General features: G+C 35.8%; 2 protein-coding genes across 6 annotated transcripts; both read left to right on the top strand.

The window, feature by feature from the left end:
* The first annotated feature begins 13258 nt into the window (after positions 1-13258).
* LOC112696983 (eukaryotic translation initiation factor NCBP) lies at positions 13259-17341 on the top strand. Of its 4 annotated transcripts, none has more exons than XM_025749948.2 (6): positions 13259-13688; positions 13787-13888; positions 14077-14181; positions 14268-14345; positions 16628-16747; positions 16858-17341. In XM_025749948.2, exons 1-6 carry the CDS (start codon positions 13629-13631, stop codon positions 16987-16989), a joined length of 597 nt encoding a protein of 198 aa, XP_025605733.1. In that variant the 5' UTR covers positions 13259-13628; the 3' UTR covers positions 16990-17341. The 4 variants fall into 4 exon arrangements, with proteins under 4 accessions (XP_025605733.1, XP_025605732.1, XP_025605735.1 ...); XM_025749947.2 differs by having other exon boundaries at positions 16628-16771; XM_025749950.3 differs by lacking the exon at positions 14268-14345.
* Positions 17342-18175: 834 nt separating this feature from the next.
* On the top strand, positions 18176-22156 carry LOC112696982 (tubulin alpha-5 chain). 2 transcript variants are annotated; one of them, XM_072197321.1, is made up of 6 exons: positions 18519-18749; positions 18989-19203; positions 19284-19483; positions 20401-20909; positions 21612-21732; positions 21818-22156. In XM_072197321.1, exons 1-6 carry the CDS (start codon positions 18637-18639, stop codon positions 22031-22033), a joined length of 1374 nt encoding a protein of 457 aa, XP_072053422.1. In that variant the 5' UTR covers positions 18519-18636; the 3' UTR covers positions 22034-22156. The 2 variants fall into 2 exon arrangements, with proteins under 2 accessions (XP_025605731.1, XP_072053422.1); XM_025749946.2 differs by having other exon boundaries at positions 18176-18749; positions 21612-22156.
* Positions 22157-22598: the final 442 nt, after the last annotated feature.

Raw genomic sequence — 22598 nt, 5'->3', positions numbered from 1 at the left:
CAACTGCGCTTGCAGTGCTTACTCCATGGCTTGAAACCAAGTATCAGCTTCAGTCGGATTGGTGGTTCCCTTGAACTTAGGTGGATTAACCTTTAAGAAAGTTGCCAATATCATCGGGTCCTGAGCTTCCCTTCTGCCATTGCCATTATTGTTTATCTGTTGCCCAAGAGCCTCCGCAGTGGCTTGCATAGCAGCAGCCATATTCTCCAACGCCGCCATAAGGTTTACCGGGTTATTCGGGTTGATTTCCGGTTCCTGTGTACTAGTACGATCTCTCTCACATCCCCGACCGGGTCCATGAGGTGCCATCTGGTTTCTATACACACCAAACAATCGATATCAAGTTGATCAGTCTCAATATCGGAAGTATAGTGCTTCAAAGTACCAAAGGTACACTTATGGACTTCATACTAGATGTATCGGTTAGATACCCTAACTAGCACAGGCACAGACTCAGAGTATGCATTGAAGCATAAGCAGTTCCATCCCTCAGGCTCACGAGGACGAATTGCTCTGATACCATAATGTAACACCTAATATTCAAATCCTTATGCTCGAGTCATAAGTCAATGATATTACGGTGGTACGACTCTCAGGTAGATTTTTAATATATATAAATATAGGTAATTTCGAAAGGAGTATTAATCGAGAAGCCTGAAAAGAGTAAAAATAAAATCACGAAGACGTATCACTCACGTTTCGACAACGAAAAGTTAAACTGTGAAGCCGAAAGCGATATACGGACAAGGCATAAAGGAGATTAAGAGATAGATAACAGATAGATATATATAACATAAGTAAATAGCCACTAGTCACGACCCGCGAAGTTAGGCCGGCTAGGGTACAGAATGAAAGTAGTTGACAACAGTATATCCTAATCTCTCTCAAAGGAAACATAAGAGCCTCTATAGGCAAGTTCCAAAAGAGTTCAATACATAATATAATCTTTTCAAAACAACGGTGGAGAGATTCTAAGCAAAACACAAAGTAGAGAAAATAAATATCTTCGCCGTCTCTCAGACGAACCACAGCTCACTTCTGAGCACCTGGACCTGTATCTGAAAAATAATAGATATATACGGAATGAGAACCCCGGGCCCATGGGTTCCCAGTACGGTAAAAGTACCAAATAAATACAATGCACTGCAATAAAAACTCACTAAGCATCCTAAACTCCTTTTCACCAAGTATCTAGCCTAGATTCTCACTAATCCATGAATAGGAAACTGTCGTAAAGGGATACTAAATCTAGTTCATGTTACACATGTTTCCTAACTCGCTGACTCTTCCACGAATTAGACTCAGAATCATAAGCAAAACCATCACCAGTTGTTTTGCCTCAGTAACTCTATATCAATACATCATACCCTCGCCTGGAGCTAGTGAAATCACATCACTGCGTCTACCCAGGGGCTCAAATTATCTCATTCAAAAATTATCATCATCATGCAATCGCATCATCAATTCATCTCATCAAGAACAACCCTCAACATCCACCGACACCAACATGAGGGATCTCTTAGTTGCACAAACACAAGCAATACAAACAAGTAATACACAAATAAGGTATAAGTAGAACAAGTAGCACATAATAAGGTAACATAGCATATATGATGTAGAAATCCAAAACAAATAGGCAAACCCAAACAATTCAAACATATGCAAATGATGTATGCCTGCCCTATGGCTGATGATATCATCTGTCGGTTATATAGCCAACCCGACATGTCCTGGTAGCTAACCATTGGACAGAAACGCCCCTTGCGGAGAAAGTAGGTTTGAGCTACAACCCCCTTGCTACTACTCGCTCAACCCAGAGCCAGTGGAACAACCACTACTGCGGCTACTACCCAGGCGGGTGTTTAAAAGCTCAACCTGGAGTGAGTGGATTCACCACTACTGCCGCTACTACCCAGGCGTCACAATCTCTGACCTAGAGCAAGTGGGACGTACCACAACCCTTGCTACTGCCCAAGTATCTTAAGCATTAACCCGGAGCAAGCGGGACGAACCACAACCCTTACTACTGCCCAGGTATCTCAAACATATATTCATTCAATCTCAATTCATATTATCAATCCTCATTGTTATCAAATCTCAAACATTAACCTGGAGCAAGTGGGACGAACCCCAATCCTTACTACTACCCAAGTATCAGAGTTACATTCATTCAAAACTCCATAATTAACTCGTTTATCATAAACATCCTTTTCCGTCTCATACTCGGAGCAAGTGGACAACGCCACTGCCTACTACCCGGGGTTACACATCACATTTCAACATTTTCCATTATTATCCATTTAACACATTCATTCATTAATCATATATACATTTATACTCAGCCATAATCAATAATGGCTTTGCTGTAACCCGGCAATAACTCAGCCATCCGGCTCATGGTTCAATCAAGGACTAGCCATTTATCAATAAACATAGCCCTTCGGCTCATGGCATACACGGTACTTCCACCGTCATCCTCCATATCTCATATAATCATCGTTGATCATCATTGATCATAACTTTTTCCCTTGCTTCACTCGCAAGTTACCACATCCCCTAGCTTCTTTCTCATTGCTAGGCATATCATAATGATTTAATACATAAGGGGTGAGATCGGAGGCTTAGAAGTATGAGATTTAGTTTTTAAAACTCAAAAATCAACTTTGGGATGAAAACAGGGCCACGCGCACGCGTACTTCACGCGCACGCATGGATGGTCACAAAACTCATCGACACGTATGCGTCATGCACGCTAACGCGTGGATTAAAAAATACCCAAGCGACGCGCACGCGTCCACCACGCGAACGCGTGGGTGCTCTCGTGCTCCAGGCACAAAACAGGCACAGTTCAGGCACAACCCTCTGGAAAATGGCTGGGCATTGGGTGCAGCACAACGGCGCGCCTGCGCACACCACGCACACACCACAATGCACACATCAACTTACCTCCCTTACCTCTTTCTGGCCTCCGACCCGAAATTTACGACCTCCGGCCCAATTTCACAATTTAAATGCATAAACCACAAATTAATACTCATTACCCAATACATCAAATTTTCAATACACCAAGCATACAAGGCCACACAATTCTCAACCCAATCATCAATTCACATTACATACCAACTAGGCATATTAGCACCAACCATTTACACAATCCAAACTTAATCCTAGGGGCATCTAGCCTAGGAATTCTCATGACACCATACGGTACTTAAATGAAACTTAAACCGTACCTCTTGTAGCCAAATCAATTGAGCCTCTTCTTTGGAAGTCTCCACCAACCTTAGCCCCAAGCCTCACCAAAGCTCCTCAAGCAACACCAATCTCCCAATTGTGCACCAAAACCATCAAATGCACTAACATAACCAATATTACATACATACATCAACCTAGGGCTCATAAAAATGACAATTCACAAGGGTTGGAGGGTTTCTTACCTTAACCCACTAAAGTTTGTGATGAATATCACCCATGGCTCATACTAGAGCACTCCTAAACAATCAAAATCACAAGGTTTCCTCAAAATCCAAACCAAATTCGAATTTGAAGAGGAAAATGGAAACTGGGTAGAGGACAGTGGATTACTCACCACAAAACTTAGATAGAATTGTAGAGGATGAGAAGAGCGATGCGTGGCCGCAAACGGCTCGTCAATCGGAGCTCCGTAGCTCAAGTTATGGTGGTTTGAAGATCAAAGAGAGTTAGGTTTTCTCTCTTCTCTTCTCTCTTCTCAATTCAGCGCCCAACACTCATTCTTTAGGGCAAAATGAGATGAAATGCTCATAACTAATGTTTATATATGTTGGGTCTTAGACTCATTTAGGCCCAGTTCACTTATTTTTGTCCGTTGGCCCAATTTTGGACCAAAACCTTTAAGATTAGCGTTCTAAATCGCACTTCAAATATTTCTACCTCCCTTAATTATAATTCCTCATTTCTTAATCTTATTTACTCATAATCAATTTTCTCAGCTGTAGTACCAGACAGGTCTCAGCCGGTACTGCCGATCAAAATTCCACTGCGCGCTTTTACGCAGAAAACTATGTCTTCCGACTCGGAAAAAATTCACTGAATCCAAATATCATATTTAAATCATCAAATTCCAATTGCCAAATCTTCCAACCATATTCGCTCCTACTTAACTCATTCTTTAATTAATTTCGGTTAGACCGGGTATTACAGAGGGCGGCGACGGCAGCTGCGAACCATGGTGGTGAAAGCGCAAGTGGGTGGTGGAGCAAGGTTGTTCACGACGAAGCCAAGTAGGGTAGGGAAAACAGCTGTTTTGCTGAAAGATGGTGATGAGCCAAAATTGATATGCTCGGATATTGGCAAGTGCACCAAATTGCATCTAGTAATACCATAGTGAGTGGATATCATTCTCACAAGGATTAACATATTGAAGCAAGAAACATCTAAGAACAGTGGATAAGAGAATTGAGAGAACGAGAGAAGGCTTAGAGATTTTAGAGAAGTAATCAAGGATAGGGAATGTTAAATGTTTCAGAGATGTTAAATTCTTAGAAAAAATAATGCCTGTGTTTCCTTACTTTGATTCACGAAAAAATATTTGGTGCAAGGATTCAACCTCTGGCACATCGTAACTACTTGTGGTCACTCCTGTCACTAGAAAATCATTAGTCAAAAGACCAAGAATTATAACCACATCTTTCAATGTGATGCTCACTAACCAGAAAGTGAAATGTATGCGTGTTAGGATGCCATCTGTCGATTAGTGCTTTAACTATTGCTAACTGACACTGAATAACTCTAATAAGGGAAACATGATAAAACTAATCTTCCGTAAATGTCCCTACACAATCGCATTGTACGGATCCGGTGACAGTAAATGATTATACGTCAACATCTATAAACCCTACAAAATATAACTAAATATCACATTAAAAAAAATTCATAAAACTTAATTATAATAAATATATTAATTACTTAATAAAATTTAAATATATCTCTGTTATATTAACACATATCTAATATAATATAATTATAATAACAATTGTATCATTAACTACTCAAAATATACTAAATCTATCTGACAAAATCTATATTAATTACTTAACTAACTTATTATTATAATGATAACAATAATTATTATATCCACAAATTTAAAAACATAATTACAATACTATAAACATATTAATTAAATATCTAACAATAATTATTAAAATTTAAAAATATCTAATTTTAATTACACATAACTAATATATTTATAATAATAATTAACTCATTAATTGTTGAAAAATATTCAAAGTTTATTTTACAGAAATTTCACAATTAGCTTTTAATAATTAATAAAATTTAAATATATCTAAAATATAATTCTAATAATTATTACAAAATACATTAAAAATATATTTTCTATCTCAATAATATTTATTAACTAAATAAAAACTTACATGTCTAATAATTTTATAGATCACATTGGAATTTTTTTATTTAAATTATTTAAATATAATATTTACGACAATATGTAATCAATGGTGTATTTATATTTATCCAAAATCACACTACAAGATTTTTGTTTATTTGTGACAGTTTTTTCTCTTATTTGTGGAGGTTTATAATCCCAACCAAATGGTTCGTAGGGGTTCTGAAACTCCCAAAATTTGAGGTGTCACGAGGTCTTTTGTGGAGGTTTTTAAAAACTTCCACAATATATTCAGTGGGGGTTTTGTGTGTGTTTAATGGGAGTTTTATATTGGACTTTTGTGATAATTTTAAATAATTTTTGTGGCAGTTTAAAACCCCCACAAATTGATTTTTTAATTTAAAAAAATTAACTATTTTGTGAGATTTCAAACCCTCCACAAATCCTGTAATTATTTATTTATTTTTAATTTCATGTCATTCATTAATCTCATCTCATTTACATACTCTCAAATTAAAAATTTATTTTTTAATATCAAAATTTAAAAACTAAATCTTTTATAACACAATTCCTCAATATAAGACATAACTCTATATATAAAAAAATTCTCAATATCAATAGTTCTTGTCAATGTATCAAACCATATAATGTCAAATGATCACTTCATCCACAACAGAAATTCAAGCATACAATGTATCTAGCTAATAGAAGCATAAAACAACCTAAAAGTCAGAATAAAAAAGAATAACTACAAGAAAATATGAGTTTGAAGACCCTTCCAAGAAGCATTAAAGATTCTAACTCTCAGCTTCTAGAGAAAAAAATTCCAATTCCAATTCCAATTCCATTTTTAGTTTCTAGAGGAAAAAAGACAAGTACACGAAGAAATCACTTAAATAAATCCCAACTTCTTACCCCAGTTTCACTGCAGGGAGCATCCAATAATACTCTGTCAACAGCATTGACACCCAACACCTTTGGAAGCTGAAATAAACAATAGAAATGCAGAATAGATGTTAGCATGGATGGTTGAAATGACGATTATACATGAAATCATTCATTCTCCTCTTTGGAAGAGTTTGATCAAGACAGACATCTACAATAAAAGGAAAATGAACAGCTACAACTATAACAGAAAGTACTTATTGCTTTATATTGAACAAAACTCCATAGCCAATATTCAATAATTTCCAAAATACTAAATTATGTATGACATCACACAAGCCAGATGCAGTAAGAAAAATGCAAAACCAAACAAGACAATTTAGTAGCAATAAAGACATCAAACTTCAAAATCTTTTGGTAAGAAATTATAAACAATAATTGATTAGAGAGAAGATGCTAACCTCTCTTCCATCGTAATTGCAGACTACAGTGTTTGACACACCCATTCGGTGCAAATTTGCAGTGAGTGACTTAAGCCGCAATACCTTCATTTCATTTGCAAAAATAATTCAAAATTAGAGGATCTAATATTACAAAACACGGTCAATTTTATTCAGTTATTCAACTTACAAGATAAAATAGATTGGGAGATACCAACTCAAAAATAAACAACGGAAAGAGCATACATACATGCATAAACATTCAACAAATTAACACCTCATAATGTTTAGTGTAAGTTCTCTAATGCTTAATGAGCCGGCAAATAGCAGCCTTCATGAAGCATAAGCAACTCAACCACTTTAAAGTTTATAAAAATATATGATTCCTCTTTCTTGGTCATTACTTAATATTGCAAATAGTCAAATCATCCCAACTAGGTTTAACACACATAGAGAAAATAGCAATACATGAAGAAACAAGTTAGTTGTTTAATGCAAAAAAAAAAAATTACACAACCCAAAATGCACAGGAATTAGGAAACTACAAAAAAGATTCATGAATTTTAATAGACACATGTATTCTTCATAAGAGCAGCTACATAAGTCGTTTTACCTCCAGGTGCAGCGCTGCATAGAGCATAAACTGGCATCAGAATTATCACATAAGTATTGCAAGCAAAGTGGTTTATGCATTGCTATTGAAATCAAGAAGTGCTTATATTCAGACTTTCAAGTATATCATTTTTTTAAGAATCTATTTGAAAATACAATCATTTTACATGTTCACCATTAATCAACCACCGCATATAGAAACATGTATTTGGCATCTCATAAAAAATTATGCACCATGTAGAAACCAGCCATATACTCTGGAATGGCACCAATTGGTACTTGAGAATCATATATAACAAGTCCAACCTGTCACAAATTTAGATTGTTACTTGTATTTTCTTCACCAAAAAAGGAATACGAGAAATAATAAGTCATAAATTAAAACATGAATTCATACCTTTGACCACTTGCTTAAAGGATCTAGATTTACTCCTCTATTTATTAAACATCTGCCAAATCCCGTCTGTGTGTCTGATTGTACAGAGGAGCACAAAAAATACATAAACTCAATCAATAAGAAACATGGATAATTCAATAATAACATTTAAACATTGAACATTGGGAGTGAATATGTTATTATACCTTCAAAGTGTTAGTCCTTAGACAAACAGGCCTGAGCTTTTCAAAGGCTTCAATTAGTTCCATAAGTTCAATAGCGAAAAACATCTGAGAAAAATAAAATTATAATTTCTCATGCTAACCCTTCATAAATGCAACAATATTATCTAAGAATAATATAGAAATTCGTCCCAACCTCCACTAAAGCACCAATTAGAAACTCATTGTAGCCATAGTATGAACATAAATTGAATAGCTCATACAATCAACTATTTATATTACAAAGAGGATGAAAAACATAAATTGCATGATAGGAAATTTCAAGGATACCTAGAATTGTAAATCCAGGATCTATCCTTGCTCTGGTCAAAAGTGTTTTCACAACTTCATCTTTATTCATATATAATTGTAGGCACCTTTCTATCAAATTCTGCATCTGTAAACAAATTTTGTTTTTTAAATCAACTTCTTGACAAGCTAGTATGATTTGATTACAAGTTCAATGTCTTGGCGTGAAACTTTCTTGCTATCATTAATTGTAGCAGATGCTGATCCTGAATCCACAATAGTTATCGTTCACTTTGGAAGTCATGAGAAGCTTGAGTTAAGGATTGCAATTCTTGCATTTTCTGCAATTTAATTCATGAAATCCACAGACGAGGTGCAGAAATAGCAATCTAGAATAATTGAAATCATAGAAGCAAGTGAGAAAGTATTCGTATGAAGCTGAACTAGGCACAAATTAGACTTAATAGAGATCTCAAATTCAATTCTCCTTTCTCACAAACACGGAGATTGTCTGAACACATTCTGAACGGAAGTGAGTGAGAAAATTTAAGTCCCGAACTAAACAAGAACAAATTAGGAAGAAATTCTCACCGAATGACTTGGAATGACATGAGAATTAGTTCCACGAGATCTGATAGCTCCGAACGCAGCTTCAATCGAAGCTTCCAGAGACTCCCTCTCGCTCGTCTTCTAGATTTCCTCAGCCAGTGCCACTGAAAATCCGCGCTGAAACCGCGCGCTGAGTGCTTCAAGCCACCGGAGCAAAAGTAGAACCAACGGAAGAAGCCGTCGTGGAAGACGAGGAAAAAGAAGAAGATCTAAGCATTATCTCAATGATATGAATGGAATCATCACTGAAGCTCTCGTCCTCTCCCTCAACGATCTGAATGGAATCATTATCCGGTGGCAATGACTTTGAGATTCTAGGGTTTCAGAGAGATCTCACTCTCGTTCATCCTCTCTTTCGAAGCTCTATTTTGATTTTTTTTTTTGGTTGGATATGGGCTAAGTGAATATTTGTTTTGGGTTGGACTTTTTTGATAATTGATTGGATTGAGAGTAGTGGGAGTTTTTGTTAATTATTTAGGGAGGTTTTATAATTTGTCACAAATAAAATATATTATGGAGGTTTTTAGTAACTCCCATTAAAAAACTACCACAAACAAATAAAAATCTTGTAGTGTCAGTCATATTCTGGATACAGTGTCCAAAAGCACCTTAAACACACATTCTGAATACATTGTACCCTGGATATGAAATAACATAGCAAAGCATAACCTGGGTACTACCGAGATACATTCAAAATGCAGCGATCGAGTACTGTATACCCGAGATACGGGCTTAGTGGAAAAGTGGGCGCAATACTCGAGATGCATTCGAACATTATATAATGCGTGTGTAGCCGAGATCCATTGCTTTATCCCACATTAACATACTGAATGCAACCTGGCATGTGGCCGGAGTATTGGATTTTGAGATCAGTTTATATATCTGTTATTTTTAATAGTTAATTAGTTAATACGTTTTTGTTATTTAGTTTTTAGTTAATTAGTTAATTAGATGTTTAGTATTTACTTAGATGAGATTTGTTGGAAGAGTATAATATTAGAATTTGATTAGATATATATGAAATAATTTTTATTTGTCATGTTAGTTTATTATGAAATAATTATAATTTTTATTTATTATTCTCAATTAAATAATATATTCTCTTGTGCATTAAATTAGTTAATGATATGAAATAATTTTTATTTGTCGTGTTAGTTCATTATGAAATAATTACAATTTTTATTTGTTATTCTTAATTGAATAATATATTCTCTTGTGCATTAAATTAGTTAATGATTCATGCTTAAATTTAATTACATTATATTATTAAGTAAATAATACATTCTCTTATCTACAGTAATATTTGTATGCATTAAATTATTTAATTAAATTTAATTAAGTTATAATCGTAAGTATTTTATTGTAAAGCAATATTAAATGCAATAGGCAATAAGTTTTAAAAGACTAATGAATAGTAGTTGTACAGTCACCTCGGTTGCTCTTGGCACGTCGTGTGACTTTGGGGCTCTCGCCGCATGAGGTGCTACTATCTTATATCAGGAAGGTACATACAGTAGAGCTAAGGGATTTAATCTTTAACAATACCTTATTATCTGCATTTGTGGAGCGGTGGAGAATAAAGACCCATACTTTTCATCTTCTGTTGGGCGAGGTCACCATCACACACTAGGATGTGGCATACCATCTTGAATTGTGCACAGATAGTGACCCAATAGGCAGCTGCACTAGAAATTTTCAGCAGTTTCATGGGCACTCCACATGGCAGTGGGAGATTTGCTCGGTGATAGGCCTCCACCCTAGCCCGAGGATAGAAAGCAGAATTTTGGGCTGAAGATGACTTGTATCAAGAATAGGGTGGCCCACATTCCACTAGGGGCTGATGAGGTTACTCTCTGCCAATATACCAGATGTTACTTATGTTGATCGGGGGATACTTGTTTATAGACAAGTCAGCCAACCTTATTCCCCTCAGATGGCTACCACTTCTAGAGGACTTTGATAGATGCAGATGGCTGTCATGGGACTCTGTGCTGCTGTCGTACACCTATCATTCACTGCAGTGCTTTCCGGCGTGATACGACGAACATTGTTGGTGGCGTTACAAGATTCCAATTTTCTTTCCTGTCAGATACGATATTCTCAGATTTATTCTTGCTTTGAGGTAATTATTTAATATTTTTGCTGTAAAAATAAGAATGTGTAATATTAAATACTAATTGTAATTTTTTTCAATTATTAGGTTGGTAGGACTTGGACAGCAGATTTAGAACCACCATAATGACATAGGCTTTAGATTGCAACGCAGGATGGATGTGTCGAGATTCGACGAGATACGACATTTGGAATCTTCATACGTTATACACAAATTACTCTTCTAGTGCTAAATATAATATTAGACGTGTTTTCAGTTCCAGTGGACACCGTATGATGATCCCTATCTACAGCAGATAACGCCTGACTGGATTAGGAGTGCCTACGAGATTCATACATGGAGATCTGTGGTGCCGCTATTGTGCTTTCATTTTGTGGAGTTCCATCATATAGACAAGGTAAAGAGATAGCTTGGCGGTCAGCAGCATCGGCCAGAGGACTCGGTCAATGTGGATGAGTTCTTATTCAGGACGACCCAGGCTGACGATGTCTGGTGGCCTGATCGACACCATGATTGGTATGATATGTGGAAGGAGCGTGGCCATCAACATAGGATGGTCACCATTGAGGGTGACCCAGATACTTGACTCACGCATGATTATTTGTTGTGGTGGCAGGGAGTGTACAATGTTTGTTTTCTCTCTAGTGATGAGGTATTGGCTGATCTGAGGGTTGCGGCCCCACCAGTCAATATTCCCCCGATGGCCTTGGAACAGCGGGATGTGTTAGACCTTCCACCAGATGCTCCAAATCGTAGGCAACGGGCTAGGAGACACGTTAGAGATGATATCCATAGGCAAGCCTGGAAGGCCTGGGCTCATGGAAGGGTGCCATCCCAGCAGAATATTCATTTGTCAGATATGCACGCTAGGAGGAAATCCTAGAGGGTCCTCCGATTACTACCCAGCAGGATGTCCCATCACCGAGATTCTTTCTTGGGCATGAGGCGGAGATTGCTAGGAACTTCATGTTAGGTCCATGCTCAGGAGCACCAGTAGCATGATCCATCATTCACAATAGGACAACAAGATTAAAACCAAGATATCATGTTTCAGATTGACTTCGATGAGTTGTATGACCTCATGTGTGCAGTGTCAGATATCATGGACAACTTCACAAGTAGATATCATGGTAGAAGATATATGTTGGTCCATCAGGGAGAAGAGCCTTCCACATCTAGAGCACTCACATATCGACCTGGGCATATGGCGAGTCTTGTCATTCAGCAGCAGACTCTTGCACTGTGGGACTATACTCAAGGATTCCCGACGTGTGAGGCTATACAAGCGGCTCCAGTATATCCTCCTGTGCCACTTACAAGAGCACGTTACCAGTCACTCCCGCCATCAGGATATCAGTCATTCTTTCACCCTTCATAGCACTAGCTTGTGATTTGTCCTCGACCCACTTGACCTCAACGACACACACGTCCACCTGCATATGGGACGGGCCACCAGCTTGATCGCCACCAGCTTGATCACCACCCTGAACAGTCGTAGATCCTTCACTGTAACTCTTTATAGTGCTTTATATCGTGTACTGCTATTTGTTTTTTAGTACTTATCGCCTTTAGAACTCTTGTTACTAGCTGAATTATGTAGTAGTTGCTTATGGTTGCTATGTATGTTATATTATTTATCCGAATACTATATTTGAAAACATGAAAACTTAACAAGTAAATGGAAGCAAACTTTATTCAAATGATGAAAGACTTAGACACAAATGTTAAAATTACATAGATTTTTTGAAGTTGACTTGAAATAAGACTACTTTTTATTAAAGTACTATATTACTAATATGATGTCAGAGCATTAGGATATTCTCGCCTCATATGAGACAAAGACAACACTTTTCTCAAATCTCTCAATAGCGTCTATCTCATTACGCAGTCTTATCGATACTGATCGTCCTTTCTCTTTTCTACACATAGATGAATTCAACTTGAGCCTTGTAGAATTTTACATGGCCCACATCTTCTGGTCTAGTATAGGAAGCAACTCCATTTCATAAACTTTGAATACTGAATCCATTAGGTACAGTGGATTACGGCCCAGTTTGGGTAACCAACTTAATTAAGCTCATTTTGATAAAATAACCTAAACAATTAATGACTCTGTTAAAAGTAACTTATAAATAAGTTATTTTGTGTTTGGAATTTTAACTCTAAAAGTGTTTATTTTATAAAAATGTGATGAAAAGTAGAAGTATTATAAGAGAAGTCATTTTTTTAACTTCTTTATAAGCTCCTAAATAGCTTCTTAAAATGTTGCAATTTAGTTTTGAAAATTACACCAGACATTAATACTACTACTTTTCATAAGTCAAAAATAAAAAAAGTACTTCTAAAGTTTTCCAAACGGCCTACATCATTGTCATTTTATTTCAAAATTAAAAAGTATAACAAAATTTAGAGATATTTTTGTTAGCAACAAAAAATTTGAAATGTTTTTGTGGTGTACCAAGACATACTGAATTTCAAAAAAGCCTTAATTCGGCTACAAAACAAATAAAAACAAAACAATCTTTAAGTCAGCTGGTCACATGTTGTGTATGCATCCCTGTCAGAGGCAATACCGATTGCGCCTTGACTTGTTTACTGTTGAGGAGCTTCCCACCTTTATATAGTCAAGTGGAACCAAATTATTTCCGACTGGGACGCGGATAACAGGCAATAGCAGAGTAGTGCGATAGGTAAGAAACTAACGGGAAGGGTGAAAGCTAGGGTTTTGGATTTGGGAATGGAGAAGAAGGAATTGGACACCACCAACAACGCTAAGGCTGCTCTTCACCCCCTCAAGGTTCCTCTATCTCGCTCTACTCATCCAATTTCACATTTCCATTGATCTATTTACTTTAGTTTGCGTTCCTGATTGAATTCCTAATTTCGATGACGCAGAACAAATTCGTACTTTGGTACACTCGTAGAACACCTGGAGTTCGAAACCACACCTCAGATTCGTACGAGGACAGCATCAAGAAAATTGTCCATTTCAGTACCGTAAGGATTTCCATCTTCCTTATATATATATCTGATTGTACGCTATGCTTGAAAATGAAATATGAATTTTTGTAATGAGTTTTGCTTTGTGAAAGGATACTGTGGCATGCTATTGATGTTGTGATGTAGTTTCAAAATTAAATCCTTTTTATAATTAGTGTTATTACTTTGTTCTTACGCTTGAATAGGTTGAAGGATTTTGGGTCTGCTATTGCCATCTTTCTCGCCCTTCTTCCTTGCTAGTTCCCACTGATTTGCACCTTTTTAAGGAAGGAATTCGCCCTTTGTGGGAGGTACCCTTTTAATCTGTTTCACATTCTATATGGATTTTGCGTGGGATTGGATGAACACAGTGCATAATTCTTGTTTCTTCTTTTAGGATTCTGCTAACTGCAATGGTGGTAAGTGGATTATTCGATTCAATAAGGTTGTCTCAGGCCGGTTTTGGGAAGACCTGGTATGTAAAAAACTCTTCGCTTCTTAGGAAATGTATTGGCCATATTTCGTTTTCAGTTTGTGTGTGACTGACACTGACGGTGTGTATGTCTTGGCAATGTTTATAACTAAGTTTTCTCTTTTGTTGTATGGATAACTGCAATTCAATAGTTTAATTTGCTGGTGTTAAGTGGTCAGCTAAATCTTGATAATTGAATTGTCATATGTACATTGGATGTTTAGTTTTTGATTTTGTATTTTTTAAATATTTGATATTTTTCCATCAGTTGCTTTGTTTGTTAATTTCTATGTTCCCTGTTATTTTCATAATTACAGTTCCTTCGTTACATGTTGAAAAGGTTTCGACATAGCAGAATCTGATGAAACATGGAGTTAGAAAAAATATTTTAGAAGTCTCTTTATGTGTATCTATGTGCCGTCTTCCCCTGTAACTCCCAATCTTTTTTTTTTCTTTGGTTTTTTCTTTTGGGCTCTTCCGATGTAGCTAATAGAACACAAGAAGTTTATCTGATTAGCCAACACCATATAGTAGGAAAAGACTCTATTGTTGTTGTCTTTACCTATCCTTTTTATTTGTGCAAATTATCATTAATTTTTGGCTAAAATGGATTCGAAAGAAAAAGCTAGAAGTGCCATAAGGGCGTTTGTTAAGAGAATGAAAGTGTAAAGTTTTGGTTTTTCCAATGCATTTAATGCATAAAAAGCTTAAAATGTTTACATTTCATTTGCATTTTCTATGTAACTTTCTAATTGTACTATCTTTAAATAATGCCTTTAGGACACTTGTTAGCAAGACCTTGACAAAAAATAACTGCAAAAGATGAAAATGACAAAAAAGAACCCAAAAGATAGTAGATCGATAAAAATAACAAAAAATATTATCGTTTTCTATAAGTGGCAAATGACTTGTGTATTTAATCCAACTTTTTGTGGGAGCACTTGGGATCATTATTCAGAAGGTGTATGCAAAAAATCAATGCAAAGTTTGATCTTTAAACAGCCTTTCCATTTTTTTAAATTTTTTGGTAATTAGTATAGAATAAAGTCACCAAAAAAGGGTTCACATGGCTTAAAATTACCAAATTTAATGATAGAAAAAAAATTCTCATTTTTCTAGTTATACTTGGAAAAAAATCATGTTGAAATTTGTCAAACTAATACTATCTTTTGGGGATTTTTTGTCATTTCTCTTTTTGTGGTAAATTTTCTCAATCTCTGAATCTTCTAGGTGCATTTTTTGTAGTCTACCTGTGGATCAATTTTTAAACTCAGCACATGACTCCTTTAACTCAAACTGTGCATATGGAGTACTTGACTGCACAATTTGGTAACCTATGGAGTTAAGTTGTTGAGTTTTAGACCATAAGAAGCATTCTCTGAAAATAGCCTGTGGTTTGGGGGGTTCCTTGGTTTTAAGCTTTTTCCTGGGCACCCCTCAGATTCCTCCCTCCCCCACAAAAAAAAAAACACATCTTAAAAATTTCCACTTCCTATATAACACAAACTAATTAGCTTTTGTAATTTTCAATCAAAGAAAGTTACTGTGTCCTACGTAACTTGAGTCAGAAAGAATGAGTCCAGATTGCTTCCAGAATCATGTTTACATGAAGATGATTTGAGTCCAGATTGTTTCCAGAATCATGTTTACATGAAGATGATTTAATAAATTGCTGCACGATGGATAATCAAGTTCCTTGTGTCTGGATGGATTAGTTTAACTTGCAAACACCTAGTCATTTTAAAGTATATCTTCTTCCACCACTAAGGAGGACCATTATAGCTCAATGTTATGAAAGTTTTAATTGGTCTAGAAGTGAACAGATTCTTAATCGATGTTCTCTATAACCCGCCTCCTGTGTACCCTGTTTCATATTTAAATTGCTTTACTAATGTATTAGGTGGCTAGGCACTATCTTCATTTATATTATACTTTTGAATGAGCAATAGTTCATCATAAACCCTTATTAGACTTCATGTATGCAAGATGGTGTTAAATGCATAGGTGGATAATAGTAAATATTGAGACTGAACCAAAAACGATGTAATGGCAATCTAATAAATGAGATGCTTTGTATTTCTCTGAATGAAACATTTTGCTGAGCTTTATTGAGGTAAAAGTTCTACCATCTACTGTTATCCCTGAAATCTACATTCCTTTGTACTTTTTGTATATAAAGGCCAATTTAGTCTCTTCTGCTGAGTGAATATTGTTCCAGGATCTATATAGTTAAAGATTGCCTGTAATTGCTGAAGTTGAAGTTTGTTAAAATGGCTTGAGTACAGGTTCTTGCCTTAGTGGGTGACCAACTAGATTATGGAGATGACATTTGTGGTGCAGTACTAAGCATTCGTTTCAACGAAGACATAGTGAGTGTCTGGAATCGCAATGCTTCCGATAATCAGGTTGGCATATCATTTTCTGAAGGTGTATGTACACATTTACATTCGTACTTACAATTTTGCTAGCATATGTGCTAAATTCATTATTCGATGACCTGGATTTTTCATCTCAGGCTATAATGGGTCTGAGAGATTCAATAAAGCGTCATTTAAAGCTTCCCCATGGATATGTTATGGAGTACAAGCCCCACGATGCCTCTCTGCGTGACAACTCCTCTTACAGAAACACTTGGTTGAGAGGCTAGAGATACGTTTCTTCTAGACGCTGCTGATACAGAAGCTCTTATATACTGGCGCAGCTGTCACTCGTTGGGGAATCAATGACATAAGGCTACAATCAAATGATTATAGTGGAGCTGGTTTCTGCATTCATATAGCAGTCCTTTGTTGTGAATAAAGTTTTCTTCTCACGCTTGGGCCTTCATGGTGTGCTTGCAGCGCTATTTCATCTGATGATAGATCCATGTTGCATTTTGATTTTTGATATGATAATCTTTGAAAAATTTCAAGTGTCCTCAAAACTATTGGTATGATATTATGGATGACATTTTATATAAAATGGCTCTCGGGGTAAAAGATACAACTCAATTTTACTTATATAGTGCTACTTATGAAAGCATCTCAATTAAGGGACTCAGCTCAGACTGACCATGTGTGGCCCCTTAAAGATTTTGATTTCAATTTTCAACAAATAGCTTCCAAAAGATAAATGACAAAATATAAACACACTAGTAGAAAACTAGAAATAGAGAATTGAATGTGCAAGAACCTTTCGGTTTCCATGACAAAACAGAAAAGAAACAGCAAACAAGAATATTGATATTGTAACAAAAGTAACTTCTGGTGAACAAGAAGGGGACTTCCCACTGTCAGACAGCCTATAATTGATTTTCTTATGATTGAATTTTGGTTATTACTTATTTATGCAGGAGCAAGAGGACTAGAGGGTTAATAATGTAATGTTCCATGTAAGTACAACTCTCTCCAAGCATAAGCACACACGTAAGAATTGGTTAGTGGCTATATCACCAACAAGTAATTCAATTCAATTTATTATACCCTGCACTGCGTATTTTTTAATCCTAATCTAATAAATGATAGGAATCATCCTGCCTATGACGAAATGAACAATAAAAAAATCTATTGCATTGATTATACAACAAAAATATCTTGAAGAGAAGTCGTAATTATACAGATAGATACAGTTGTGGAAGAGAAGAGAAGACAAAGACAGTGAGTTGAACAGCTGTATTGCTGTGTGACGAGTCCCGAAGGATGGAAACGAGTCATGAATTGAACTATTGAAGAAAGAAATTACTCTAGTGAAGAGTGATATACGTTGAAAACCGACCAAAAGAAGTGGGTCCCTTGACCAAGAGAAGAGCGATATAAATTATTGCTCCTCTTTTACCTAACAAAATGCTGATAATTAGTATCCAGGGGGCATTGGATAAACTAATAAAAAATGAGAAAAATTATAAAATTTTAATAGTATTTAAAAATATAGTTAAAATGATAAGAAATAATATTATGAAATGACCTAGAAGGTTTGGAGAGTTAAAAGAAGGCATTATAAGATAATATAAAACAACAATCAGTGTGATTTAGATTTTTTGCTTAGCTGTTATTTTTAGATTATCTAAATTTACAGTTCGTTACATGTGAAAAAAAAAAAAAAGAAATATCGAAAAATGAACTGCATCGTACGTTAATTTTTTGACACGTGGCTCTTCGGCCTTCCCTTCAATGATGTGTTTCTTTATGAACCTTCAACAAATCAATTAAAATACCAAGAGAGTCTACTCTCTATTCTGCTCTCTCTTCTTTCTTCGAATGTTTTATTTGCATAAAATTGTAGAAACTAGAAAGAAGGAGTGAGAAAGCAGAACAAGATGAGAGAGGTAATAAGTATTCATATTGGACAAGCTGGAATTCAGGTTGGGAATTCATGTTGGGAGCTCTATTGCCTTGAGCATGAAATTCAACCTGATGGCATGATGCCAAGGTTCTCTTCTCTTTTCCTTTTTTTTAATCAACAGTGTCTAGCTATATGATCAATGTTTATATGAACTTTGCATTATAGAATTAGTTTATTTGGATCATGTTAACAGAACCAAGTGTTTGGGGCAAAGGTTTGTTAAGTGAATCATCAAGTGTAATTCAGGAATATCATGATTTTAATCTTTCAACTTTCACTTATAATTGTTCCATCAATTGTGTTGAGTGAACTTTATCTGCTTGCAGTGATACCTCGCTTGGTGTGGCGACAGATTCTTTTAACACGTTCTTCAGCGAGACGGGATCAGGAAAGCACGTGCCGAGGGCTATATTCGTCGACTTAGAGCCTAGTGTGATTGATGAAGTAAGAACTGGTCATTACAGACAACTCTTCCACCCTGAGCAATTAATATCTGGCAAAGAAGATGCTGCTAACAATTTTGCCAGAGGACATTACACTGGTATGTCAATTTGCTAATGCAGAGGACTAAAACAAATTGGCTGCTTTGTTTCAATGTTATGTGTATCTATGATGGTGCAGTTGGAAGAGAGATTATCGAGCTATGCCTCGATCGAGTTAGAAAATTGGCGGATAATTGCACCGGTTTGCAAGGATTCTTGGTTTTTAATGCTGTTGGTGGAGGCACTGGCTCTGGTCTTGGATCGTTGCTTTTGGAACGATTATCTGTGGATTATGGAAAGAAATCTAAACTTGGATTCACTATCTATCCTTCTCCTCAGGTATTTATGTTAAAATCATTGGAAAAATGAAAATCAGTGTGGCAAATTAGTGATATGTTGTAGGATGATCCCAATTTGATTTCTCTAGTGCTCTAAGATATGATGCAACTTGTCACAAAGGAAACTAACTAGTAGGATACTTAGTAGATTTTGTTATTTGTTGCAGTTAATTCTTATTGGTTTTGCCGATAACAAAGTCGAATACATGTTCAATTTGTTCCTTAAAATTGCAAGTATATTTTATTTTAATGTCAGAAATTTCAAATCTATCAGTTAGTATAATTCTAAAACTTTTATAGATTTATGTTAGTTTTAGGGCTGATCATCTATTATTGATTTGTTGATGTGTTATGTCGATTGATATCCCAACATATCATGTGATATTATATTGAGCAATGGCGAGCCTCACATGTTATGATCAAGTGATCAACCATGCTATGTTTACACCAAAATCACCTACTAGTATAAAATATATGTTGCAATATAAATATACATTGAAAATAAATTAAACCCTATATATATTTATATACAATTACATTAGGGGCTAATTTTAGTGGCTAATTTTTGTGTACAAATAACATTTTTGTATTACTATATGCCATAGACCGGAACTACTATGCAAATTTACATCGTCGGTCAATTGCATGCGGCATGCCACGTATTGCGCAAAGTCATAGTAACTGATTTTTATTTGACTAGTCAAAGACTAGAATAACCAACAAAATGTAACCTTAATGACTAAATTGAAATCTTTTTGTAATTTTATGAAACTCAAATGAAATATGCTCTTAATTTCAAGTAACACATTGAACCTTTACTCTCAGACTTTTAAGCTTTGCATAATTGTTTCTATGCAAGTATTGTTCTTCAGTCTCTGTGGAATGCTCTTCTTATGGTAGCATCGTTTTAACATGCAGGTATCTACTGCAGTTGTTGAACCTTACAACAGTGTCCTTTCCACTCACTCCCTTCTGGAGCACACTGATGTGGTTGTGCTTTTAGACAATGAAGCAATATATGACATCTGCAGAAGATCATTAGACATTGAAAGGCCAACTTACACCAACTTGAACCGTCTCATTTCTCAAATCATCTCATCCTTAACCACTTCCTTGAGATTCGACGGTGCGATCAATGTGGACGTTACTGAGTTCCAAACTAACCTTGTGCCGTATCCTCGAATCCATTTTATGCTCTCATCCTATGCACCTGTCATTTCGGCTTCTAAGGCATTCCATGAGCAGCTATCGGTTCCTGAGATCACCAGTGCTGTTTTTGAGCCGTCAAACATGATGGCTAAGTGTGATCCTAGACATGGCAAGTACATGGCTTGCTGCCTCATGTATCGCGGCGATGTTGTGCCGAAAGATGTAAATGCGGCTGTTTCAAATATCAAGACAAAGCGAACAGTTCAGTTTGTTGACTGGTAATTAGTTATTCTCTTCCTCACTTTAAATAATGATCAAAATTCAGATGCTATGCTTTCACGAGGTAACTAAAGATGCTTACTTTAGACCTTCTTTAAAGATTGGTCATACCTTAGCACTGCTTTATTCTTAAAGTGCAAAATTAAAACCAGAATTTTAACCTCGCAATTCAGATCATTCGGCTCTGACATCTCTTGAATCTTGATCTGTTTCTAAGACTTTGTACGATATTGATAATGAACAAGAATGAAGTACGAGGACTTATCTACCATTCTTGCTCTGTTCTCGTTTAACTCAGATCAGAAATGATGTGAAAATGAATATTATTGATTCACTTCAACTGAATACTAATACAGGTTTATATATACATTACTGCAGCTGTGAGCTGGGATAACAGAATAACAGCCAACCAATTAACTAACTAGCTAGCTAGCTACAAGAATCTAGTTCTAACTAACTGTGTATATTCCTAATAGATTTTGTTTAGTTATTTTTTCGGTTGAAGAATTTTGGTAGCAGGTAACCAGGTATTACCTTGCTTATAGGTTGTGTGAGATGTTTCTGTATTCCTAAGAATTTTGCACCCGAAATCTTACATTGAAGTATATGAAGAGCATTTCAAAAACCACACTTGTTTGTATTTATTTATTTATTTCGTTTCTGTTTGCAAAATGTAATTCTGTTTTTATGGTAAATTTCAGGTGTCCTACTGGTTTCAAGTGTGGAATCAACTACCAGCCTCCAACAGTAGTACCGGGAGGTGATCTTGCGAAGGTGCAGCGAGCAGTTTGTATGATAAGCAACAACACGGCTGTGGCGGAGGTTTTCTCTCGTATTGACTACAAATTTGATCTCATGTATGCTAAGCGTGCATTCGTCCACTGGTATGTTGGTGAAGGAATGGAAGAAGGTGAGTTCTCAGAAGCCAGGGAGGATCTTGCTGCACTCGAAAAGGATTACGAAGAAGTTGCAGCAGAAGAGAACGAAGACGAAGAAGACGCCCAAGAAGGTTACTGAACATCAAAGTATTCAATTCAGAAATCAATCCTTCACCGTCACTAGAGCTTCCTACATCTTCCTTCTTTTTTTTTTTTTTTATTTCTTGTTATTAGTGTCCTTGTAAATTGTTTCCGAACATCGTTAGTTCTGTGTTATATGCCTTGCTTTGTTGTGAACGTTCCACGTTCAGTTCTCGAGACTTTTGAGACTATTTTTTTCTTCATGAACAATGGAAGTTTGATGGTCACATCTTGGTTTCAGTTTTTTTTTGGAAATCTTTGGTAACTAAAGAAAATTAATCACAAATAGCTAAAATTTATCTTACAATAATTAATAAAAAATAAAGAAGATAAGTTTTGTCTATTTTTTTTCTTCCATAGCAAAAAATATTTACAACATGTAGCTCTATTTTATGTTTTAGACAGGAGTAGAAAGATGGAACAAAAACCCAAATGACTAAACAAGAATGAATAAACATCATAAAGGAAAGGATGATACTAAACAAAATTGAAGTGATTTTTTCTAATCTACTTTTACTCTTGTTAGGTAATCAACAGGGTACATCCAATTCCTATCAATTCCTATTGGATTGAACCTAAAACCTACTAAAAAAAATGCACTCCATTTATACTCCTCTTAACCCTAATTTCAAAAAAAAAAACATGCGGCCGCCTCACTCTCTTACTGTT

This window comes from Arachis hypogaea, chromosome 6 (genome assembly GCF_003086295.3).
Source record: "Arachis hypogaea cultivar Tifrunner chromosome 6, arahy.Tifrunner.gnm2.J5K5, whole genome shotgun sequence".
Classification (NCBI taxonomy): domain Eukaryota; kingdom Viridiplantae; phylum Streptophyta; class Magnoliopsida; order Fabales; family Fabaceae; genus Arachis; species Arachis hypogaea.
This window is presented reverse-complemented; position numbering and strand designations above follow the sequence as displayed.

Coding starts and splice junctions, on each gene's coding strand:
- LOC112696983 (XM_025749947.2), top strand. CDS start 13,629: ATGGAGAAGAAGGAATTGGACACCACCAACAACGCTAAGGCTGCTCTT. Junction 14,182..14,267: donor GAATTCGCCCTTTGTGGGAG/GTACCCTTTTAA, acceptor TTCTTCTTTTAG/GATTCTGCTAACTGCAATGG. Junction 16,772..16,857: donor GCATATCATTTTCTGAAGGT/GTATGTACACAT, acceptor TTTTCATCTCAG/GCTATAATGGGTCTGAGAGA.
- LOC112696982 (XM_072197321.1), top strand. CDS start 18,637: ATGAGAGAGGTAATAAGTATTCATATTGGACAAGCTGGAATTCAGGTT. Junction 18,750..18,988: donor CCTGATGGCATGATGCCAAG/GTTCTCTTCTCT, acceptor ATCTGCTTGCAG/TGATACCTCGCTTGGTGTGG. Junction 20,910..21,611: donor ACAGTTCAGTTTGTTGACTG/GTAATTAGTTAT, acceptor GGTAAATTTCAG/GTGTCCTACTGGTTTCAAGT.